Source organism: Fusarium redolens (assembly GCF_020744475.1).
Source record: "Fusarium redolens strain MPI-CAGE-AT-0023 chromosome Unknown BKA55scaffold_18, whole genome shotgun sequence".
Classification (NCBI taxonomy): domain Eukaryota; kingdom Fungi; phylum Ascomycota; class Sordariomycetes; order Hypocreales; family Nectriaceae; genus Fusarium; species Fusarium redolens.
The window spans coordinates 757,813-779,755 of record NW_025763681.1 but is presented as its reverse complement, the minus strand read 5'-3'; the positions used below and the strand labels follow the sequence as shown (position 1 = coordinate 779,755).

Below are 21,943 nucleotides of genomic sequence, written 5' to 3'. Positions count from 1 at the left end.
GCAGTCTTTTGCGAAAGCCAAGAGTAGCTTGGCAGCTTCCAAGTGCCCTGGAGCGACAGCAGCTTCAAAAGCAATAACTAGCAATTCGCACATTGGTTCTTTTTGGGGCGCTGACACCAGTGGGTGTTCAAGGTTATCGACTGACAACGCCCAGCTACTCAGCGTCCAATACCGTCCTAGGGTCACAGCATGTTGTCCAGACGAACGCACAATGACGAGTACATTTGTGAAGTGGCCATTTCATAAAGATGCGACCTTCAAAAGAGTTAAAGGCCCAGTGGCGAAGACGCAGGATTGTGTGAAATCCCCTCATCCCCTTGCATTCATCTTTCACGGAGAAGTGGGGGCGTTGCTATCGGCACGTAAGAAAAGTGAAACTTTTCGGCTTATTATGGTCAATTGAATAAACAGGCGGATGGCGTGACACAAGGAATGAGTCAGGATGGTGTACTCCCTCCCCGACAACAGCGGGCTATGTGCAGTGGTGTGAATAGAACCATTGAAGCGAGACCGGGGTCATTGCGGCATGAACGCTCGCCTAGGCCAGGTCAACATCTAACATCCAACCCAGCATCCCTTGATCGGTATTTCACACTAGTGACTCTCCACTTCACAGATTGATCCATAGCTAACAATCCTAGATTCCGGTTTCTCAATAGATGCAGTAACATCATATTCTGTGATCCACTCTCTCGTGGATATTGTAGATGAAAGAGATGTTTCATCTCGTTGAGACCAAGTACATGGGTAGAGATCTCTCGAGCTCTCTCAGCGTATCTCTGATCTGTGGGCCGGGTCTTGATACAGCAAGGCTCTCTGTTTCCTACAAAAATGGCGTCAAAATCGTAGCCTGCTGTATTGTACACCTGTCATCCTCTCTTAGCTTTGCCTTGGATATACCCTAGATTACGCCACTACGAACAGGTGCATTCTATCACGGACATGAGTGTCAATCTCACCTTTGGCGTGAGCTCCACGACATCAGATACCAGAGACCCGTCCTCTGGTAGCTCGTTGCTTCGACCACATCGATGCGACAACTGCATGGCTCCACCACTACCAGACCATCCTCCCTATTGTGGTTCGTCTTGCTTTGAGAATTATCTCATGAATTTGAGTTCAGTGTATGGGTCGCCCACAGGCCAGCAAAACTCTCATCTCCCTCAAGACTCTGTCAGATATGATACCACAGTGGCTGGGAGTGAGTTTGAGTGTAGCACATGTGCTAAGCATACAGAGGCACTTGGATTTGCTGCGTCACTTGGGACCTCTACCAATACGGCGAGCTTTGAGGGAACAAGTCAGCCTACATCAGTTCTGCAGCCCCTCACCTGCTCCTCTCCTAAATACAATCCTGCGAAATGGGCTGTGTGTCTGTACTCAAACGGTCCAGGCTCTCCTGCCGTTGACAACTTATTCGACGACGCAAGCCTCTTGCTTGAAGAACCTGAGATGAACGAACGAAAAGACCTTCATGAGTTCTCATATGGAGAAAGTACCGCTCTGCTCGAGTACGAAGATTTTACCCTTTATAAAGAGCCAGACTGGCTCGATGACTTCGAGCCACAGCTGTCCGAACGGGCGTGTGTACCGCCCCAACCTAGGGATGACAATGAAACAATGAGCGATGATGACGATATCTGTTATTGTGGGTATTGTTGGCCATTTTTGTGCAAGATGGTGCAGGACAGCTGGGAAATTTGTGTGATGGTGAAGTGGAAGGAAATGATGTCGCTAGTGCTGCGTGACATGGTCACTCCACGCGTAGATGTTCTACATGTACCATCCGTTTATTTTATCGCCAATCACTACGACTATACAATCGCTAGGCCTCTTGTGTAAACTTTATGATTGATCAAAGGTGGTGACTACTGTTTGAGGGCTGCATGGTGGTGGAATAAATTGACTGTAGGCCATTGGTTCGCGATCCTTAACACACTATCTCAGGCATGCTTATTCATGGCTATACCAACAATAGAAAAGACGAAGGAAGAAAGCTCACCGCATATGGTCCTGGTGAAACCTGTAAGTGTCTACGTAGACACTTGAAACGTAGTAAGCGATGCCTCATACGTCACAGATGGGCGTTAAGACTACAGCGGTTGCCGGATGCGCAAGCTCATTGACTACTACGTAAGTCCATCCGAAAGAGGGGTGGTATCAGGGTAGACAGAGGAAAGGTAAATCATCTCCTTCTTCAAGTTCTTATTAAATGGACATTTTACACTACAATATTCGCGAAATTAAGGCGTGAGTTCAATTTCGGTGACTTGAATTCGCAGCTTTGCTAAGAATGGATCAAGGCTATACAGGTATTGGACCTTTTCTGGCCACAAGGTAGACCTTAGAGGAAGCCTCACCAGTTTGTGCCTAAAGCTTAGACCGTCCAAAAACAATACACTGAGGCTGTACTCGAACCATGCCGTACTCTTTGACCTCTTCTAGTCGTCTAAGAACTTCATCCTCACTAGGGGAACCACCATTGATTCGCCGATACGCTGGAAGTAAGACTGCCTCGTCAATCTCTGTATATTTACCACGCTGTACATGGATGAGCTGCCCGTTCCTTGAGGTGTCAGCCATGAGATAAGCAGCGCAGCGAGCTACCACCGAGGCAGGTTGCACCTCTACGTGTATGTCCTCAAGTAAGCTCTTCAATGATGGGAGTACATTGCTATCAGTCCAGCTGGGTGCCAAGGTATTGACTCGGATTGGAAGCTGGGCTTCTTGAAGCCGTGGAACAAGAGCTCGGCCAAAGCCGAGGACCCCGTGCTTAGCCGTAGCTGGTCCAGATCATCAGTCAACAATAACCTAAAGATAGTTCCTCTTGCTTACCATAGTCAACAGATCGAAAGCGCTGCAAACCGGTCGCGGATCCAGTGATAACAATGCTGCCCCGTATTCCTGCTGGCGTAGGTGATGAATCGCGAGGGTAGACGTGTTGATGACACCCTTGAGACTTATGTCGAGAAGCTGGGTCGAGGGCTCAACTGCATCGCCGTTTTCGTCAAAGTCTGTACACAAGTACTCGGTCCGAGGGCCTACCCCTGCATTGGCAAAGACATGATCGATACGGCCGTATATCTTCTTCGTGTTGTTGAAAAGTGCAAGTAAGTCTCTCCAGATAGAGACGTCTGTCTTGATGAATGTGTATGTACCTCCCAAGTCCTTTTGAGGAGCTTGAACATCACCGCAAACTACCGACGCTCCAAGGGACAAAAGTAGTTCGACAGTGGCAAGACCTATACCAGATGAACCTCCTGTTGTGGAGATTTTAGCGGCGAGCTAGATGTGTGTTGTTGCTAAATGCCTCTAAAATATGAATTTTGGGAGAGTGTTGCTACATACCTGTGACAATGACTACTTTGCCCTCGAGGGACGTCAAGTCCTTGTCGTCAATAGTGAACTCCGCCATTTCTATTTTTCTTCTTCTCTCTCTCTCTTTTTCTTTTATCCAGTTTTACTGGAGAAGGGGAGAGAAAGCTGTTACGAGTATTGTCAGCACGTGGAATGGCAGCAAAATGGTATTTGAGTACAAGGATGATGTGAGACTTGCAGGTAATGAGGACGGTGTTATTGAAGGGACCAGAGAGTCCTTTGAGGCCAGGCTTCAGCGACCGCAATCCTTTGTCCTCGCGGTCGGAATTCACTGGCAAACCCCTGTTTTGAACAAGGTTTACATAACAGAGAAAAAGCAAGGGATGTGTATGATACAGTGGTTTTCACGCTCACCTTGCATCATATGAATGATTTTCTTTCGTTCTTGCTGGTTAAGCTATTGTGGGGCCAGAAGATTGCGAATGTAGGATTTTGGGGTTTTGACCGTGCTGTCAGTAATCCGGCAAACAACGGGATATCGAAGATAAGCTTCAGGAAATGTGGACACGCTTCAATTTCGTATTGAAATCGACCTTTAGCCTTCATCCCATCCCGTATCAGTCTAGTATTGGTGAACGACAAAGACCAAGGCCAAAGGGTCCCGGGGAATATCGGTGCGTTTTGTGGAATCCTCTGTGCGGGCCGTTTTCACAGGTGGATATTCATCTGAGAGAAACAGCATCTTTTAACATGTATACACACGGGATTACCGGCGCGGGTGGACGCTTGAGAGGCCCTCCGTCGCACTGCACACCATTAGCAAACTACTCCACTGTTTATCCCTTGAGTTATGCGGCGGAACTGGATATTGCTTGTACGCTAAATGATTCACACATGGACTTACATAAATTTCGTAAGAGTTTTCCCTGAGTTACCGCATATAGTCCGTAAACAAGTATCTGTCATGAACGTACGGGCCAGCCGCTGGACATTTGAACCAGCGATGGCATCTACCACCATCCTTGAAGGGCTGCTCTACGCTGCTGCACTCGTGAGTAAAACGATCTGTTTACTACCTAAGCCCTTCATTTGATGCTCATGGAAGTTATGACAGGGAATCATTTGGATCTCTGTATTGGTCATTTACCGATTATTCTTCCATCCCCTCTCCCATTATCCTGGACCAAAGCTCGCAGCATGTAGTCAGGTAGGTCATGTATAATCACAGTCTACTGAAGCTCCGTGGCTCTAATCACCCCATGAACTAGTTGTGGTTTATCCAAGCGTGGACCCGTGGACGCTACCCCTTTGTGATGAAGCAAGTCCACGACAAGTATGGCGATGTCGTAAGGATTGCTCCGAATGAACTTTCTTTCCAGTCCCCAGTGGCTTACAAAGATATTTACGCCCGTGCTTCTAAGGAGGCTCAGTATTTGAAAAGCGAAGTTCTCTATAGCACCCATCCATCCGCCGGGCGGCCCAACATCGTATTTTCCCGGGATCCACAGGATCATCGACGGCAACGGAATGAAATCTCTCATGCTTTTAGCGGCAAATCATTGAGTGAGGCTCAGGTTGTGATCGAAGACTACACAGAACTGTTTGTAACCCAACTCGTCGAGAAGGGGGGCCGAAAACCGAGGGTGTCGATGTCTCGGTTGTATACAACTGGCTTACTTTTGACATCATAGGTGAGATGGCACATCCAATACAATTTGATCAATGTCGGCCTAATACTTACGTGAAACAAGGTCATCTCACTTTTGGCGAATCTTTCGACTGTGTTAAGCAATGGAAAGGTAGCGAATGGGTTACGCTTATCTTGGATTTTGCCACACAGCTAAGTCTTGGTACCGTTCTCAACCGGCTTTCAGTCCCAAGTTTTGCCCTCTCAGTCTTTATGCCGACGAGCTTCAAGAACAGCTTGATATCTCACGATAGGATGACAGATAAGAAGATTGATCAACTGGTTCAAAACAGCAAGGCTCAGGATGACAAGGGCACACAATCTCTTCAGCAAAGTTACTTCTTCACCCGTACAATACGAGAGGGCGAATTCGACCCCGTTCATCTCCGAGAGCAGGCCAAAGTCATGATGCTAGCAGGATCAGAGACAACGGCGACGTTTCTCGCTGGCGTCACCTACCTTTTACTCCAGCACCCGAAAACATTGATGAAACTACAAAACGAGATCCGTTCTGCATTTTCATCGAAGAAGTACATCACGAAAGAGTCGACTTTGAAGCTTCAGTATCTATCCGGCGTTATTGAAGAGGGCCTTCGACTCTTCCCGCCTGCTCCCTTTGGCCTTCCTCGCGTCTGTCCTCCTGGAGCGGTGATTGATGGATGCGCTATCCCTGCGGGTACTATCGTCTCCGTTGATAACTTCGCCATGTCACATGACGCACGCAGTTTCAGCAACCCTGATGAGTTTCGACCTGAGCGCTGGATTGGCGGTGGCACAGGAGATAATCTCGCTGCAAGCCGTCCGTTCTCTATTGGACGTCGGGCTTGTCTGGGCTTTAACCTTGCATATATGGAGGCAAGAACAATTCTTGCCATGATGGTATACACGTATGATTGGGAGTTGGTCAATCCAGAACTTAATTGGTTTGACGAAGTGAGATTCCACATGACCTGGAAGAAGCCAGAGTTATTGGTTCGGTTTCATCCACGGAACAAAAAGCGCGACTAGGGCTTGGGGCTAGAACGCCTTCAGCCACTTCCATGGAAACGAAAGAGGTGTATGTTTTTCTGGAAATCAAAAGAGATATGTAGGGAGTTGGACTTGTGTTCTCGCATGTACAGCTACCTGCGAAAGTCTGGGTATAGGAGATACATCATGCATGTTGTATTTGATGGTAATACACTCCACGAGCATACTAACTTCACTTTCTTTGAGAATATTTCTCTATTTTCCGCAACACACACAACATACGGGGTGGCTTGCATGTTCAGTTTGAGCGGTCTATCGTATGAATATGCTTAACTGTTTTATCCATGACAACACTCATAACCACGATCTACCCATAAAACGAGCATTCCCTACGTGCCCAGCTGTAGCCAGAGATTTTCCAGTTGATATGAATCCGAAGCGGGCAGACGTATCCAGTTGCATTGGTTGACATAGTAGGAGGCGTCTGAATAACAAAGCTCCCCTCCACTGGAGACACGACCCATGGAGTAAGGCAGTCAGGGTTCTTATATGTAAACCAATTCTCCAACGTTCCTCCGATGTTCGTGTTACGAGATGGGTAGGGGGATGAGACAATATATAAGAAATTTTCTGAGGACCGTACATTAAGTTTCGGTGGTGGTCGAAGCGGGGTCCTCACTAGGTAACCTTACATAGCCCTGCGATGCCGAGTTTGGGATTATTTTGGCAATCGCATCTCTGAGGGCCTGGATCACCTGAGCCACGCTACGCATTGTGATAGAGATGGCCATAAGATAAGATATCTGGACCTGTAATATATCGTTACACCCCCCGCTGAATCTGATGTAAGGGATATTCAAATCCCTCACTCCCTCCTTTAGGATCACTCCGCTCTTATTCATATTACCCAAATAACTTTTGCATACAAAAATATGATCTGCGATGCTAGCCAATGGCTTTATCACATCCTGCAGAAAACGTAACACATCTAAGATAACACATGCGCAGCGATATTTCAACATTCGGAAATATGGCTGTTTACCCGTGATCTCTGAGGCTTTTTTTATCTTACTTGACAGATCTCCTAGCACCACATGAAGAGACCGACACAGATAAAAGAGGAAAACGGTAATCATGTATTTCTATAGCAAGCTAGTATTTGACCTAACCTACGGCTATAGAATTCATGTGGCGGGAGTTTAATTAAAAATATCAGGTTGAACTATAGATACTGCTACTCATAGTAAAACAGTCAAAATACATGGGCAGAGACACTGATTAGTTAGGTAGCAAAAATATCAAAGTCTATTACTATTTATAGGCCAAATCGACTGCTGTTGGCTTCCCATCTGAAGTTTATATAAACCCAGTCTGCCTGTCGTAACAGTAAGCCTTTCATATAACAAGCTCGCTGAGAGGAACAAACCATGGCTTTTACAAAGAATCAAAAGGCTCGTCAGATCTTGGGTCTTGTCACACCCTTCAACTGTATCTGCGCTGGTCTAGGTGCTGCGAGTATCATGCTTGTGATTCTCGGTGGCGAAAGGGCAGATGGAGACGACAAGGTCTCATTTGTCGCAGGAGTGACCTTTCTTGCAGGCACAATCGTACTGTCAGCGGTTTTGCCTGTACTCTTTACACTATTGAATTTTACATATCGACGCGAAATGTATGAAGTCGACGAGAATGGCATCGTGGTGCACAAAAGGTTTCCGATTCTCCTCTGGACACTACCGGTTATGATAACCCTGTATGTCCTACAATTCCTCGCCGGTGTAATTCTTTGGTTCAAATCAAAATATCAGGACTGGTCTATTATCGTTATTATTGCAGAGGTGTTTGCCATGTCAGGGCTTATATTGGCGATCGCAGTTAAGGCATGGAGGAGCACCATGTAGCCCTATGTTTGGGACTTAGAGTCACAGTGATTAGGATAGATGGCTTCAACTGAGAAGCACAGCTGTAAGGTTACCATCACGGCATCTAGATAGTGCTAGGGACAGTGCTAGGGATAACATGGGTTGTAGTTTCTGCGATTCCATTGATTGATAGAATAACGAGTGCAAATATGTGCACGAGAATTAGATAGATAATTGAACTGATTTCTGGTCTCTGAATACACAAAAGGCCACTGTAACGCTTCGACTCTGGTTTGTCTATGTCACGGATCATAGTTCCTTCGCTTTGCAACAAAACCATAGGGCTATGTATATACTTGGCGTCAAAAGCTGAGAAACGAAAGCCAGTTCACGTCTGAACAAGTTCTGGAAAAAGGCGGTTTCGCAGCCATGTGGTCTTCCACGTGGCGTGCGTTCACGGCCTTAGTATTCATTGGTATGGTGGTTACATATCGTCCAAAGTCCGTCAGTGAAAGGTCCTTTGCCTCCATACAATCTCAAGGCCCCCGTAGCTTGTAGGTAACACAATAGCCTTTGCCTTGTACCTTGTACGTAGCAAGCCACAAGTTGGATTAACAAGATACGTGCGCCGCTGCGAACATTGCAGAGGCTCTATGAGTGCTGACCAGCCCGCTAAAGTGATATTAATGGCTCGAGCTTCTTACTGTGCCATCATCAGGTCAAAGCTTCAGATATTAATGAATCATATAGCTCTCCAAACTTAGCAATATGCTAAACATGGCGCTGTGCAAGCGGCGCCATACAACGAGCACCTGTCCCAGTTGAAGTTAGAATCCTGGTATCTTTTTCATAATTCCCAGTCTACCTATCCAACGATCTCATCCTCGGGAGGAAACATTACGGTCACTTTCCTTCCGGCCTTGGCTAATTATAGGAGACACCGCGCTTCGAGAACACATACGCGAATTTAGTCATGCCTATTTTTGTAGCTAGTGATGACTGATCTATATCGGATAATAGGAAACACATATAACTCCTTCCCTTCCGCCTTGTCCTACCGACAGGCGATTTAGTAACCCAGAACAATGAGACTTCTGATCCCACTCTACCATACGTTCGTGCTCGCCCAGTTTGTACTGGCCCAAGACTCGGATTCTGAATGTGCCGCCGGTCCGGTACTTTCCGCCGGGGGTTGGCGGGACTTTCTAGCACCTAACAAAGACCTCAAGTGCCAAGGCGCAAGTATCTATTTTTTTGAAAAAGATGAGCGTCATTATATACCAATTCAATACGGCGACGTTCTCTGCCATAGCTTACCTTCTGCAAACGTCTCGCTACCAATCGATGCGCCTTCGGGGCTTGCCAGAATCACTTGGCTATGTGATAGCGAAGAGCAAGACTATTGCCAGATAGCTTCTGTTATGGCTGCAACATCTACTCCCTCTGTAACTAACACGGCAACGTACGCCATGGTCCAGAACTGCCCGACCAGTGCGGTTTATACGACAGAGAAATACACTGATGGGTCCAATGAGCAATCTGCGACTTTCACTACTCCCCCCTGGAGAACCCCGAATGCCAAGGGCACTGTCACTACCTCCGCAGCATTCTTGGGGACTGCACCGACTCGACCAGCAGCTGACTCGGCAACGGCCCATGGCAGCAGCTTCACCTCATCGAGACCAACCGCCCAGCCACCAGCAACCAAGGTACCATCAAGTGAACTAGAAGTTCCTACTCCTACGGGCAGCGAAGGAAGTGTATTTAATGGAAGTGATATTTTCTCCACAACTGCTAATGGCTATACGGAAAGTCCGACAATTGCGACACCGGCAGAATCTCACACAGCTGACTCAAGAGCTGCACAAACGACACAGCCATCTGAGAATACAGATACCGCAATTTCGGCGCCTTCGGAACTTACGCAAACTCCTGGAGGGCCATCGCCTTCCAATGGAGAACAAGCAGCATTGCCTTCCGACGAAGCGCAGCCATCTGGGAATAATCGTCCCTGTACTTGCGGTCAGTAACTTGATCGGTTAAAAGATGTAGCGTAGTCAAGACACAGTTTCTGGTGTTTTTTTATCCCCTTCCAGGTTTTCTATGTCATGCGGTTTGATGCGTGTTCGACCTCGGTGTGTTGATTGCAGGCTAGATTTAGTTCCTAGAAAGACTTGTGGTTCTATACATGGGCACCCTTTTAATAGAATAAACATCGAAGTTTGCCTGGGTCTTATGTTAAGACCATCATCGTTCACTTTCATGACTAATAATTAAGATTGAACTTTGACCCTCGTCTTTACAAATTGGAACGGTACCTATTTGATGCCGCTATAATCAAGCGCATACAAGTAACTTGAACGTGCCAGCTTATTGATTGTTACAGTAAAGAAGCTTCTGGGGCCGAGTTCCACCCTACGGTCTTACGCTTATACGTAGCCTTGCCACTTCACATAGTAACTCACACAGATCTTGATTTATAAGCTTCGGCCTGTCTTATGGTGTGAAAAGAATAAAACTTCTCCATACTAGAACGTTTTGGCATGCGTTTGTCCCTTTGTTCGCCTATTTTTCTAGTCGGCTTATCTTGCACTTACGATATCTTCAAAATATAAACTGAGCGCACATCTCTCGGAAAGTTTGTGAATGGGTTTACTGATCATACTGGCTTACGCTATCGAAGAGATCAGTAGAAGACAAAGAGCTGATTAATTCACTATTTAAGGCAGTTCATTACTGTGGCTTCTGTATAACAAATTATTCACAGTTCAAGCTAACTCGACGAAATGTGCAGGGCAGCCAGTCCTCCTGGTGGGCATGGGGCCCCCGGTAGATGCATGAGATATCCGTTAGGATGCATTTTCTTAAATAAAATGGCAACCCTGATTGGCTAGCGCTTGGACTAGAAAGCGGGGCGTGGTATTGTACCTAGTTACTTCAATGTGAAAAGACTAACTTAGTCAATTTTAGCCCTCTTTTTATTTGAATGCCTGCTCAAGTTTCTTGCAAAGACCAGTGCTTGCTCAGGCTGGACAGAAATGGTTCTTGACGGCGTACCCCTCACTGCTCAATCTAGTGAAGCTCATTTAGCCCCTCGATGGATATAGAGAAACACCAGGTACCGTAGATTTATCGTAATACGAAGAAATATTTGACAACCCGAGACCATCAACTACAGAGTGAACTCGCACCTGAGAAAATATGCTTGGCGGCAATATGCAATGATGAGTCTTTTTGCTATGTTTCTCACAAGCTACGGGCCTAAGTTTTGGTGTCTTTTTATTTTTATTTAGTGTGTGTTTGTTCATTGCCATACGACTGCCCTGCAGAGTTTGAAACGTGAAAAATGACTGCAATTCATCTCAAGGCCGTAGCTATTGGGCACGATGTACCGCATAATGTACAGACGGGTTAACACTCCATCACGATATGCCTTTTACATTTTTAGGAAGTTGACATGTTTGAAGCCCCAACCTAGTAATATTTTCCACAGGCAAAAGAAATATCACGGAACCTAGCAGAGTGAGATGACTGAGGCCTCAGGTTTGCTTCAAAGCCCGTCATCGCGGACGCTTCTGACGCCGCCTTTTTAACGCACTTCCTTTCTAATAATATGTAAGAAAAAGAAAGGAATAACAATGAACATACCTGTGAGGATTAGAACGCGCCGACTATGAGTGTAAATGGAACCATAAGGCGTTGGCTTCTCTACCGTTCTAGTCTAATTTTCTTTTTTTCAAAATAAAGGACATGAGAATTATAAACTGCAATTACTTAGCAAAGAGCTGAGTTCAGACATACCTCCAAACTAGCTGAGCGGGTATTTGCAGTCAGCCAAGTCCGCTTCCTCTGTCAATGAGCTACTCAGTCAAACCGTGCGACGTTGACCTGGAGCTTTAAGTGGATGAGATATCGCAAGGGTCTGGTCCAAACTTGGATGCGTAAATAAAGAGGCACACGGTATATCTTGATTCGCCTTCATTTCAATTATAAGCACGTAAGGTTTGCGGAGGCCGATGCCATGTTTGATTCCGCTACTATATTTGGAAATGTCCTCGACGCTCTGTGGGCTGACCTAACGTGTCCCCTTCAATATATAGTTCATAGTCAGGAGTGATCTGCAGTACTTGTACCTTGATCTTCATAAAACATGAATCTATTCATCTGGCTCTGGCTATATTCTCTGGTCAGCGCGGCTTGCGATATCAGCCATGCGCTCTGGTCTCCAGACTACGGCGACACCGTCATCGAAGACCTTAGTCAAGCTCTTCCTGGTGTCGGAGTAAAGCAATTCAAGACCCTAAATCCAGGTGTTAACCCCAATAGAATAATGTCTGGTGAGACTTACACTGTGCCATCTGGCCCAGAAATAACGATCATCACACCAGCTACCTGGTCCGGAAATTGTCCTAAACCCTGCTACTGCATGGAGAGGAGAAAGCTCAAGACGCCTCAACACCATCCAAACCACTGACACCGCCTTCCACAGCTGAAAGTGACCTTTATACATCTCAGCCCACTTCTGGGACGACGTATGATGAAACAATAACCAGAATATCAACCTCAACTGGCACAGGCACAGGCCTCATAACCACTACAAGTTCAACCAGTACATCGGTTGAGAAAGGTTCTACTACCACGAAATCGTATGAAGCCACTTTTTTCACTGATAGCGAGCCAACCAACCAGCCTAGTGATGCAACTAGTAAGAGTGTTGACCCAACGACCACGTCAACTTCGGTATCTCAAAATACTGTGAATTCAACCCCGACATCAGTTCCAAGGGCGTTCCTGCTACAAAATCGCACAAGTCTACTGATTCAACTGACAGTAACCCAGCCGGCCAGACTACTGGTATCACCAGTCATAATGTGAACACCGTAGCCAAGCCGACCAAGGTGTCAAAGGAGGCTGAAAGTCTAACAGCATCAGCAGAGGCAAACTCTCCAACTACAGGGTCACATAAGACCGCCGATGCAAGTGATAGTAAGCCAGCTCGCTCGGCTACCGATGTAACCACTCAGAATGTTAATCCAGCAACCACGGAATCCGCAAAACCACACTCTCCGACTACAGGGTCACATAAACCGCCGATACAACTAATAGTAAGCCAGCAGCCCAGGCTACCACGGGTGTACTACTGGAACTTCTAAGCCAGCAACCACAAAATCAGGGGAGATAGAGGCGCCTACCACGGATCGTGTCCTTGTTGGACAGATTGTAAACTCCAAAAGGAGGATTCTACCTACTCCAAAAAGATAGGGTTGGCGGTGGCAGAGTTATTTTGTAATCAGTTTAACGAAGCTCCACTTGCAGCCAAGAATCCGAGTAAAATCTCAGAACATAGTAGGTTTGTTGTAGGTGCACACATATCTCCCGGCTGTACTAAGTCTGAACTCGACGAGGCAAAATGCCTAGAATACCTTGAGGAAATTGAAAACAATGTCCTAGGACTGGAGGCTTCTTTGAGCGCGGCTGTTTTTATGTCTGGATTATGAAGCGTGAGACGACCTGACACACAGCTGCATTGCGAGTTACCATGAAGTATAAGGATCGTATCGGTTGTAAAGATGAGGCTAGCTAGACTCTTCTTTCACAAGGCACTATTGAAATCTGGCTACCGTCAGCCGACTGGTTTACTTAGAGTTAGTTTTTCTTAGGTTAGGTTCATCGCATTGACGTAACACAAGTCTTCCTCTTTAACGGTATGTATAGTCAGCTCTACATGAACTTTGTTTTGAGACTTTATCTCACATGGTAAAATAGGTCGGTCTATAGCCCATAGATACTATGACCAGGACAATTTCTGGCTGACTATTCTACTTAAGGAAGTGAGCTTATATGTTTTTACTAACTAATTGCGGAATTCTCTTTGCAATGATTGCCAATGAAGTGACAGGAATGATCACTGTCGTAGCACCCGGCATGATAATCCCATCAATGCACTTATCAAGAAATGCCAGAATGATAAAAGATTAATTAATTCTCCTAGGCCTTCCAACTGTGTCTGCGGGTTGTTCACAATTATGTGAAATACAAGCGGGGCTAGAGGGTATTGAAAATTCACCGGGTCATCTGAGCCATTTCAACTTTCTTAGTACAGTACGCGCCGTACAGTGAGACAAGAATGTTTGAGCTACCTCCTCGAGCGGCGTCATGCCCCCATATACACTAATCCGTGCAAAACCATGAATCGGACTCAAGAGTCAGGTCATACTTCCATTAACAAACATATCCTAAAAGGAATCTGAGTTTGACTCGATCTATCGAAATTGCATGTATTCGGCCTATTGACCAGATTCAGTCTCGTAGAATACGTAAGCCAGAATGCTATTTTTGACACCTAGCAGGAAAGGGGCTTGACGGTAACCTCTGCGCAATTCTGGAAACCAGGGTTGAGCACAATGGATGTACGAAGAGAAACTCTTGTCATCTGTGGTCGGGTCATTTCATAATCCACCAAGTTGCCATCCTCAGAAATCTGCCAATATGATGAACGACCAGACATACAAATATGGCTACACTAATCTCTTGGGGTCTGTTGTCCTTCACGTCCGATTGGCTTCTTCTTCTTCTTCTTCTTATTTATATCCATCTCTGGCCGTTACAGACTCTGATCTTATTCATCTTCCCGTGATTTCCATCGTCCGATGACTTGAGTGCGCTGGTACCTAGATCAAATGTCGGCAACATGGAAAGCAAAACTCGGATAACCATGTCTCCATCTCAGAGGCCCGTTGGCAATGGATCTGCCACAAATGCAATACCGCCTACAGGTTTGGCGTGACCAACCGCTGCTTGAGCGATGGACATCGATTCTGTCTTAACAATAAAGTATCGGGCTCCGCATGCCAAGATCTGATTGACATTCGATACCTTCAATAGGCCCGCCGTTACAGCCGACACATTGTTGGAACGAATGTCGGTATCCTTTGCATTGTAAAGAGCAAAGAAAGGGCAAGAAGTTGTGGGTCCCTTTTGGTGAAAACAGGCAAACAATTCATGGAACTATGTCTTCTTACACTTAGAAGGGCCAGGACAGCAATTTGCAGTACAAGAGCGCTCGATGCAAGCACGTATGACTTGGATCAATATTGCTCCTCTCGGTTTGTGCTTTTAGACGTCTGATATTAATGCTGTCTGGTTATTTTCGCAAATCCATGTGTAGACGTAGCACTGGGTAGCACTTAATACAGTTATAACAATCCACTTGTTTAAGTTGTCTGAGATTTTCTCTTCAAATAACCGGCTACAAGTCGATTCGATTCAATAACTCAGGCCTTCGCAGGGCTGGGCACTGGGAGACTATTTGAGGGTGCTAAAAATAGCTCACTACTTACTGAACCTTCTTCTTAAATATTTAAAGTTCCTGTCTGCACTTGAGTGCTGCACTTTGAGTAACGCACAGAAAACCGGAGACCATGTCGGCTGTCTTGATCGCTTGGCTCGTCTTCTCACTACTTACAGGTATCCATTCAAGATCTTTCACAGTTCATGGGGATAGTTTGCTAGATACTCGTGATACGAAAGTCAGCGAATACGTTAATACTGTCTACTTCACGAATTGGTGAGTTTTGGAAAAGACTCCTATTCCAACTCTGCCTGGCAGAGGGTTACCCATATGAGAGACTAAGTGATAAAGGGGTATATATGAGAGGGGTTACCAACCTAAAGATCTTCCAGCTTCGCAAATTACTCACCTTCTGTATGCTTTTATGGGTGTTCGCGCCGATGGAACTGTGTATGAGCCCTCTTCTTGGCATACGTGCTGTAGTCTAACCACCCATAAAAGTTACTCAACAGACAGCTACGCAGATCTACAAAAGCACTTTGACGATGATAGTAGGTCCTCCAATGACTTGAAATGTCGAAGCACTGATACCTGACGCTGGTGCCATAGCTCGGGTAGGGTCTGGAAGCAACGCATATGGCTGTGTGGAACAGATATATGGCCTTAAAAAGAAATATCGACATATGAAGGTGTTACTTTCTATTGGGGGTTGGACCTTATCTACAAATTTCCCTGCTGCTGCTAGCACGGCGGCGACACGGAAGAGATTTGCCAGTTCAGCAGTCGATATCATGAAAGACTGGGGATTTGACGGCATTGATGTAGATTGGGAATACCCTACTGGGGATGTTCAGGCAAGCGACATGTTATTGCTCCTCAAAGCGGTACGGGAAGAATTAGACGCATATGCTGACAAGTCCGCATCGGGTCATCATTTTGAGCTGTCCATTGCCGCTCCAGCCGGCCCGGAGCACTATAGTGTTTTGCGACTTGCCGATATCGGTAACGTAGTTGACCATATAAACCTTATGGGTTATGACTACGCTGGAGGTTTCAGTAATGCTGCTGGGCATGCCGCTAATCTGTATGTCAACGACGGGATTCCGGGTCAACACCGTTCAGCACCGACGCCGCTATCCGGCATACTTAGCGGCGGGAGTCCCGGCTAATAAAATCGTACTTGGTATGCCATTATACGGTAGATCTTTCCAAAATACGGTCGGCCTAGGTGGAACTTTTAATGGCGTCGGTCAGGGTAGGTGGGTGAGGGGGTCTGGGACTACAAAGATCTGCCAAGGAGCGCCAGTGCCAAGATGTACTGCGATAACAAAGCTCAAGGGTGCTATAGCTATGATTCCAGCACAAGAGAGCTCATATCTTTCGACACTCCAGAGGTAGTCAAGCAGAAGGTAGCATATTCAAAAAGTCTGGGCTTGGAGGCAGTATGTTCTGGGAAGCCTCGGGTGATCGATCGGAGCGTGCTCCCTCATCGGCACCAGTAACGACGCGCTCCAGTCCCTCAATAAGTCTGAGAATTGGCTGGACTATCCAGCCTCCAGATATCACAACATTGCGTCTGGACTGAGGGATAATTCTCACTTGAGCAATATATGACAGGCTCTTTGAAACTCTAAAATTTATAGCATATAACCTGTAACTTGTGTTGCCGCCTTGGGGAAATTTTTACTTCAATATTTTCCTCTAAGCGTGATTGACTACTCACATGCTTCATGCTGCCTGTTTTCTTCTCGCCGACGGCTAACATGCTGGCCCCGGGATTGGGAAAGATGCTCACAAGAGTCACATTGGCAGGCCTACAGCCCTCCTTCTCGGGCCCGTGTACACCATGCACTAATGCTCCAACCCCAGTATCGAATAAGATTTCTAGTCGAGATATCTGCGAAAGTGAGGGGAGTACCTTGCAAAGCTTCTAAGTCTTGGCCCTAACACAGTGCTACGGGTGGTCACCTTCTATTTACTCCGTCTAATTTGGGTGATTAAATTTATAAGCAGTACATATAATGATCAATCGACGTTAAGGATCACATTTCGTGACAAGGGAGAGAGGGAGGGAGAGAGGGAGGGAGTGGGGGAAGGGAGATCTGTCTTCCAGCTTAGTGGGGCTTACCCTGGCGTAGTGTGTAATACTCTTGTAGGGCTTGGATAGAAATTACCCTGTTGTGCGTTCTACCGTAACCGGACGGACTTAGCTGCTCAGATGCCCGATCCTCCGGTGCTAGCGCTTTTAACGACGCCGAGAAAGCAATCCTTGGTTTTTCACATAACTCCGCATGAATACACCAATCGGCATCAATGATGGAACAGATGGAATATCGACATCAAGCAGTGGTTCTGAGTCTTACTACGAAAATTCTTACCACGCTTATTCTCCTTTTGCCTTCCACCCTACATAGATTCAAGTTACGATATAATACGCTCTTTTAAATTCATGCTCAATAACAAGTTAGACATATCTGCAAGCCGATCAACCATTTACAGGCTGCTGTGACTCAGTTCACCGTCAGGGCCTAAAAGCAGCTGTTCCTAGCACTATAGTGGCTACAGCGGTAATGTTAAATCAAACTCTAGTCCTGTGCGGTAGTGGTAAGGTGCAACCCTTACATAGATAGGACTTAAACATGGATACTGACCGTTACTTAATCAGGTATAGCTATCTTGGTATTTTCCCTGAACAGGCTGATCTTTTCAACGAATGACCTAACAAATACCAATGTCGGATTTGCGAGTCCTGCACTATATCATCTTATCTCTTCCCGAGATTTTATTCCCCTATCAAGCTTTCTAGGAAGTAGCCATAATTGTACCGCAACGACTCTATAAACTATTGGCCCAGCAGACATGCCGCCGCCGCTTCCTGGCCATACCCATTTCAGCTGGAGATGTGTAGACGGAAATGGGTCACGTTCTCGAGACACCACTGGCCAGGCACTCTTGAAGTATCCTCGGAACAACATCGATTACGCTAATATGCTTATCTCATCCTCTGTGAGTCAGAGACACATCATACCAAAGACGCGGAGTAGAAGAGCTCATTGACAATTGACCAGACTACTGGCAACTCAGCCAGTTCTTTTTGGCAAACCATAGCTCGATGCCAAGGCCTTGGACCTTGGAAGACGGCCAGGATGCCCTCAGACACGTCCATCCATTGAAAACCAAAACGCCTCTTATCGTTCAAAACGACAGGACAGCAGCACAAAGAGAACGAATCCACGTGGCTCGATCAAGAAAGAATCAATCATGGACGTAAAGAGTATCTTAAATTGAGTTGTGGTATAGATTCGGCTTTCTTCAAGTGCTCGGATCAGTGGGCGGGATATAGTTGCACATTCATTCTTTATTCTTATCGTTGTATATACCGTTGGCTCACAGGCAAGGCTGACTAGCTACGGTGCGACACGGAGGGGCCTTGTGGCTGATTGGAGATATTAGTCGATTAACCATTGAGCAGAGAATTATTAAACGCAACTATTGCCATGGCTGTGAGACCAGGCGGGTTCCCCAACTTCTAGATACCTAGATTAACCACCATATCTAACCTGTCGATAAGTTGCGCTGACCTTGTAGAACCCCTTCGGAGGCCAACGGGGGCCACTCTTTTACTCCAAATGCGCACTTAGAGAATTACTAGTCACCTCGAAGTAATATAACAATGAGTGATCCCTCACCGTCCTCAGAGGCATATCAATCATACTAGGTACTAAGTAAGTTTAGCTTGAACTAAGTTCTTACAGCTACTTCAGATATTCATCATGCTCTGAAACGTATAGAAGAGGTACTTTTCTCTCTATTAATTGGGATTACGCGTGTGTGCAAGAATAGCTATTAAAGAAACGACGAGCTTTCTAATATTCTGCTGCGTACCAAATCTCGTTCCCATCATAGCATCACTTTGCTCCGTGCTAGTGAATCGACGTTACCCTAGACAGATTAATCCGAGACCATAAGACGACTGATGCTGGCACGGAACGTAAAGTGGAGCCGACACAAGCTGATAACGACGATAAAGAGATTCTGACCAACCACAGACCAGGATGGATTGCTAACACAGCCACACTATTCTAAATCGGGGCTGTGCCTGAATGTTGATGAGCGCCATGGTTCTCCATTCTGCGAGATAGTAGTGGTAGTAGCCCTCAATGGGGTTCCGATGGAGGAATCACAGTCGATCAACCCTTTCAAAATAGTGCCGTGATCAGAACGAGTGCAGATTGTAGTGGTGAATGGGGTTAATTTGGAGACGACATGATCAGATCTTGATTGGACCGTACACGCCGCAGTTAGTACTTCAACACGGAACGGGATGGTCGGAGTCGACAGGGGTAATCGAGGTTTATACGCTGGTACGAGCAGAGCCGAGATCCGAGCACCTTCCCGTCACTCTCAGCACGAGAACAGAGCATAATCCGTTCTCAGGGGACTGGCAGCGATGGTGTACGGAAGGACGGCACTATTGGCGAGTAATAAAGCCGTCTTGCTCACGGTCCGCAGCCCTCGCCAGCAGTCCGGTAAAGAGCATTTGGGTGTAAATATGATTCCATCGATACATACACATAGAATTCAAGCCGCTGTAAACCCTTACGCTTACGTAGGATGCCTTTTTTCTTTTTCTTTTTCTTTTTTTTTTTTTTTTTTTTTTTTTTTTTTTTTTTTTTTTTTTTTTTTTTTTTTTTTTTTTTTTCTTTTTCTTTTTCTTTTTTCAATTTCTAATTTTTAATTTTAGTAAGTTCATTTAAAGACTCCTAGTTCATCAAGATATAGATATATAATTCCACACTGCACTAGACTATGATTTTATGTGGCTGGACATTGCTACTTCATGGCCTAATGTGATGTTTTTAAGGGAATCAGAACGCCGGAAAAAAAGAAGCGCCGACTCAATAAGATTAGGATGGACTTAGTCTGCGTCTTACCAAAAATCTGGATTCTGTTGAACAGCTGGGGTCTCACGTGCAAGCAGGGATATTTTAAGATTACAACCGAAATGGTAAAACCTCTTAGGGGCAGAATTCAACAGAACACAACATGAAGACACAATTCACATCAATGAACCGAATACGCGTAATGTCTAACAGATTCTAACCTGTCTGACATGGGTAAACGTTAAATTCTAAATTGCTACTGTAACAATTCCAGACCCACTCTTCAACATTCATGCTCTAGCCTGCAAAGGACACTCATCTGCAGTTGGACCAGGGCTTGTCTTTGGCAGGGATAAAAACCGTTCTGCTAACCTATCCAGGTAATATTATGGAGCCTTCTGTGAGCTCACCTGTGAACTCACTGTGAACTCACCTTTAGTGCCAAATGGAGCAGACGCCTTACCAAAAAGCACTCATGGCACATCCTCTGTAGGATCAATCACCGAGGTTATTCATGTGAGTTGTTGATGGACCGCATGTACGCAAATTATATGAATCTATAACAACGGCTAACTTGAGAATTGCAGCGAATTACAAATCTTCCAAGTATGTCACCAGCCTTGACTGGATTTCACTTTTCTCCATTATGCGCTCACCCCATTCACTGATTCAAACTTATGTACCTGTCACAGATAACGCCAGGTTTAACGAGATTGATGAACACTATAAACGGAACGGACGTCAGTGTGGCATTTGTGGCGAGTGGAAAATAAACTTGAGTGCTCACATCTCCACCCAGCATACTGGATCCACGTACGCCCTGGTATGGATGGCTTTACTCACCTACATATAAACTATTTGCTACTAACAAATAAGAAAGATTTCGAATGGTGAAGCTACGCGAGATAAACGCAGAAGCCTGGCGCAACGTCGGAAAAATCAGAGGCTGAAGACGATTTTCCACCAGAGGTATTGGCTCTCATCCGTGACATGAATGACTCGCTACCTCCAAGGTTCGGCATTCTGGCGGCCAATTTCTAAAGGGGCCATTACAAGGCCAAGAAGTTCCAGGTCTGCCGCAGTTTTTTGAAAAGTCCTCTGGCAGGCTGAAGTACTGCTACATGGATCTCGTGAAGAAGCCAGAAATGAGTCCTAAACCCCGCGCGGTGTTCAGGAGAACCTGCAACATGTCACCTGCGGAGCCATTCCCCAATAAATCATGGTTTAGAGGCTCGGGCCTTAGTGTCGTCACCACAATAACGACTAATGTTTGGACACCGGACAAATATCCAGACTGGACTGGGCCGCCTGGATTCCTCGCCGGTAAAGATCCGACCTGGATTCCCAAGGGCCTACGCCAGTGTGCTTTTTGCAATCAATCAGTATGTGATTGCATACGTAAGAAAGTCCGTCATGATGAGCCATGCATCAGGAAAACACCAAACATGGGCGAAGGAGCTTTGGCAAGAACTGATTACGAGAAAGATGAGTTCTTGGGTGAGCTAGTAGGTGAATTAGCCCCCATTGCCCACTATACCGATGGATGGGCAGCAGACTCTTCCGGGACGACCTTTCTCCAGACAGGAAGGAGGTCGCATGGTGTCAAGTCTATCCCCGCTATATGGGAAACTGGGTGCGCAAAGTTAATCACTCTTGCGAATCCAACTGCGTATTTGAATCGTGGAATATCTCAGGAAGATGGCGTGTGATGCTGCGAGCAACTTGTCAAATCAAGCGTGGCAGCTGGATTCTTGTCAACTATGGAGAGGAGTATTGGCAGGAAAATCATCGATGTCTTTGTGGCAGCAATTACTGTGTTAGTGATCGGGATTCTAGGACAAGGAGAGCACAGGAACTCAAGAAGAAAAGCTTGCACCAGGTAGCAGGGTGTCGCCTTGTTAGCAAATCGCTTTGTAATGATGCTTCCCTTGGCCCC

At 46.0% G+C, this 21,943-nt stretch overlaps 7 protein-coding genes across 7 annotated transcripts; 5 read left to right on the top strand and 2 right to left on the bottom strand.

Moving 5' to 3' along the window:
- Positions 1 to 1,270: 1,270 nt before the first annotated feature.
- Positions 1,271 to 3,415, bottom strand: BKA55DRAFT_598141 (uncharacterized protein; the record flags this gene model as incomplete). The annotated part of the gene is made up of 5 exons (XM_046196185.1): positions 1,271 to 1,306; positions 2,419 to 2,783; positions 2,836 to 2,891; positions 2,939 to 3,260; positions 3,349 to 3,415. 5 exons carry the CDS (start codon positions 3,413 to 3,415, stop codon positions 1,271 to 1,273), a joined length of 846 nt encoding a protein of 281 aa, XP_046044301.1.
- Positions 3,416 to 4,282: 867 nt separating this feature from the next.
- On the top strand, positions 4,283 to 6,013 carry BKA55DRAFT_598140 (cytochrome P450; the record flags this gene model as incomplete). The annotated part of the gene is made up of 5 exons (XM_046196184.1): positions 4,283 to 4,369; positions 4,433 to 4,525; positions 4,587 to 4,922; positions 4,961 to 5,009; positions 5,070 to 6,013. 5 exons carry the CDS (start codon positions 4,283 to 4,285, stop codon positions 6,011 to 6,013), a joined length of 1,509 nt encoding a protein of 502 aa, XP_046044300.1.
- Positions 6,014 to 7,401: 1,388 nt separating this feature from the next.
- BKA55DRAFT_598139 (uncharacterized protein) lies at positions 7,402 to 8,023 on the top strand (the record flags this gene model as incomplete). The annotated part of the gene is made up of 2 exons (XM_046196183.1): positions 7,402 to 7,724; positions 8,002 to 8,023. The coding sequence occupies 2 exons, from the start codon at positions 7,402 to 7,404 to the stop codon at positions 8,021 to 8,023; spliced, it is 345 nt and encodes a 114-aa protein (XP_046044299.1).
- Positions 8,024 to 9,038: 1,015 nt separating this feature from the next.
- BKA55DRAFT_667234 (uncharacterized protein) lies at positions 9,039 to 9,928 on the bottom strand (the record flags this gene model as incomplete). The annotated part of the gene is made up of 4 exons (XM_046197820.1): positions 9,758 to 9,928; positions 9,431 to 9,557; positions 9,151 to 9,232; positions 9,039 to 9,079 (listed from the first exon to the last, which is right to left on the bottom strand). The coding sequence occupies exons 1-4, from the start codon at positions 9,826 to 9,828 to the stop codon at positions 9,039 to 9,041; spliced, it is 321 nt and encodes a 106-aa protein (XP_046044298.1). The 5' UTR covers positions 9,829 to 9,928.
- A 2,073-nt stretch (positions 9,929 to 12,001) lies between these two features.
- Positions 12,002 to 12,247, top strand: BKA55DRAFT_479449 (uncharacterized protein; the record flags this gene model as incomplete). Its single annotated transcript, XM_046186191.1, has 1 exon — positions 12,002 to 12,247. A coding segment is annotated over one exon (246 nt), but the record flags the coding sequence as incomplete, so codon positions are not given.
- Positions 12,248 to 15,254: 3,007 nt separating this feature from the next.
- BKA55DRAFT_598135 (glycoside hydrolase superfamily) lies at positions 15,255 to 16,738 on the top strand (the record flags this gene model as incomplete). Its single annotated transcript, XM_046196182.1, has 7 exons — positions 15,255 to 15,400; positions 15,626 to 15,675; positions 15,734 to 16,231; positions 16,275 to 16,387; positions 16,438 to 16,518; positions 16,551 to 16,566; positions 16,602 to 16,738. The coding sequence occupies 7 exons, from the start codon at positions 15,255 to 15,257 to the stop codon at positions 16,736 to 16,738; spliced, it is 1,041 nt and encodes a 346-aa protein (XP_046044296.1).
- Positions 16,739 to 19,448: 2,710 nt separating this feature from the next.
- Positions 19,449 to 21,909, top strand: BKA55DRAFT_598134 (uncharacterized protein; the record flags this gene model as incomplete). The annotated part of the gene is made up of 10 exons (XM_046196181.1): positions 19,449 to 19,488; positions 20,177 to 20,206; positions 20,282 to 20,387; positions 20,447 to 20,496; positions 20,595 to 20,830; positions 20,888 to 20,936; positions 20,975 to 20,976; positions 21,021 to 21,516; positions 21,588 to 21,827; positions 21,860 to 21,909. The coding sequence occupies 10 exons, from the start codon at positions 19,449 to 19,451 to the stop codon at positions 21,907 to 21,909; spliced, it is 1,299 nt and encodes a 432-aa protein (XP_046044295.1).
- Positions 21,910 to 21,943: the final 34 nt, after the last annotated feature.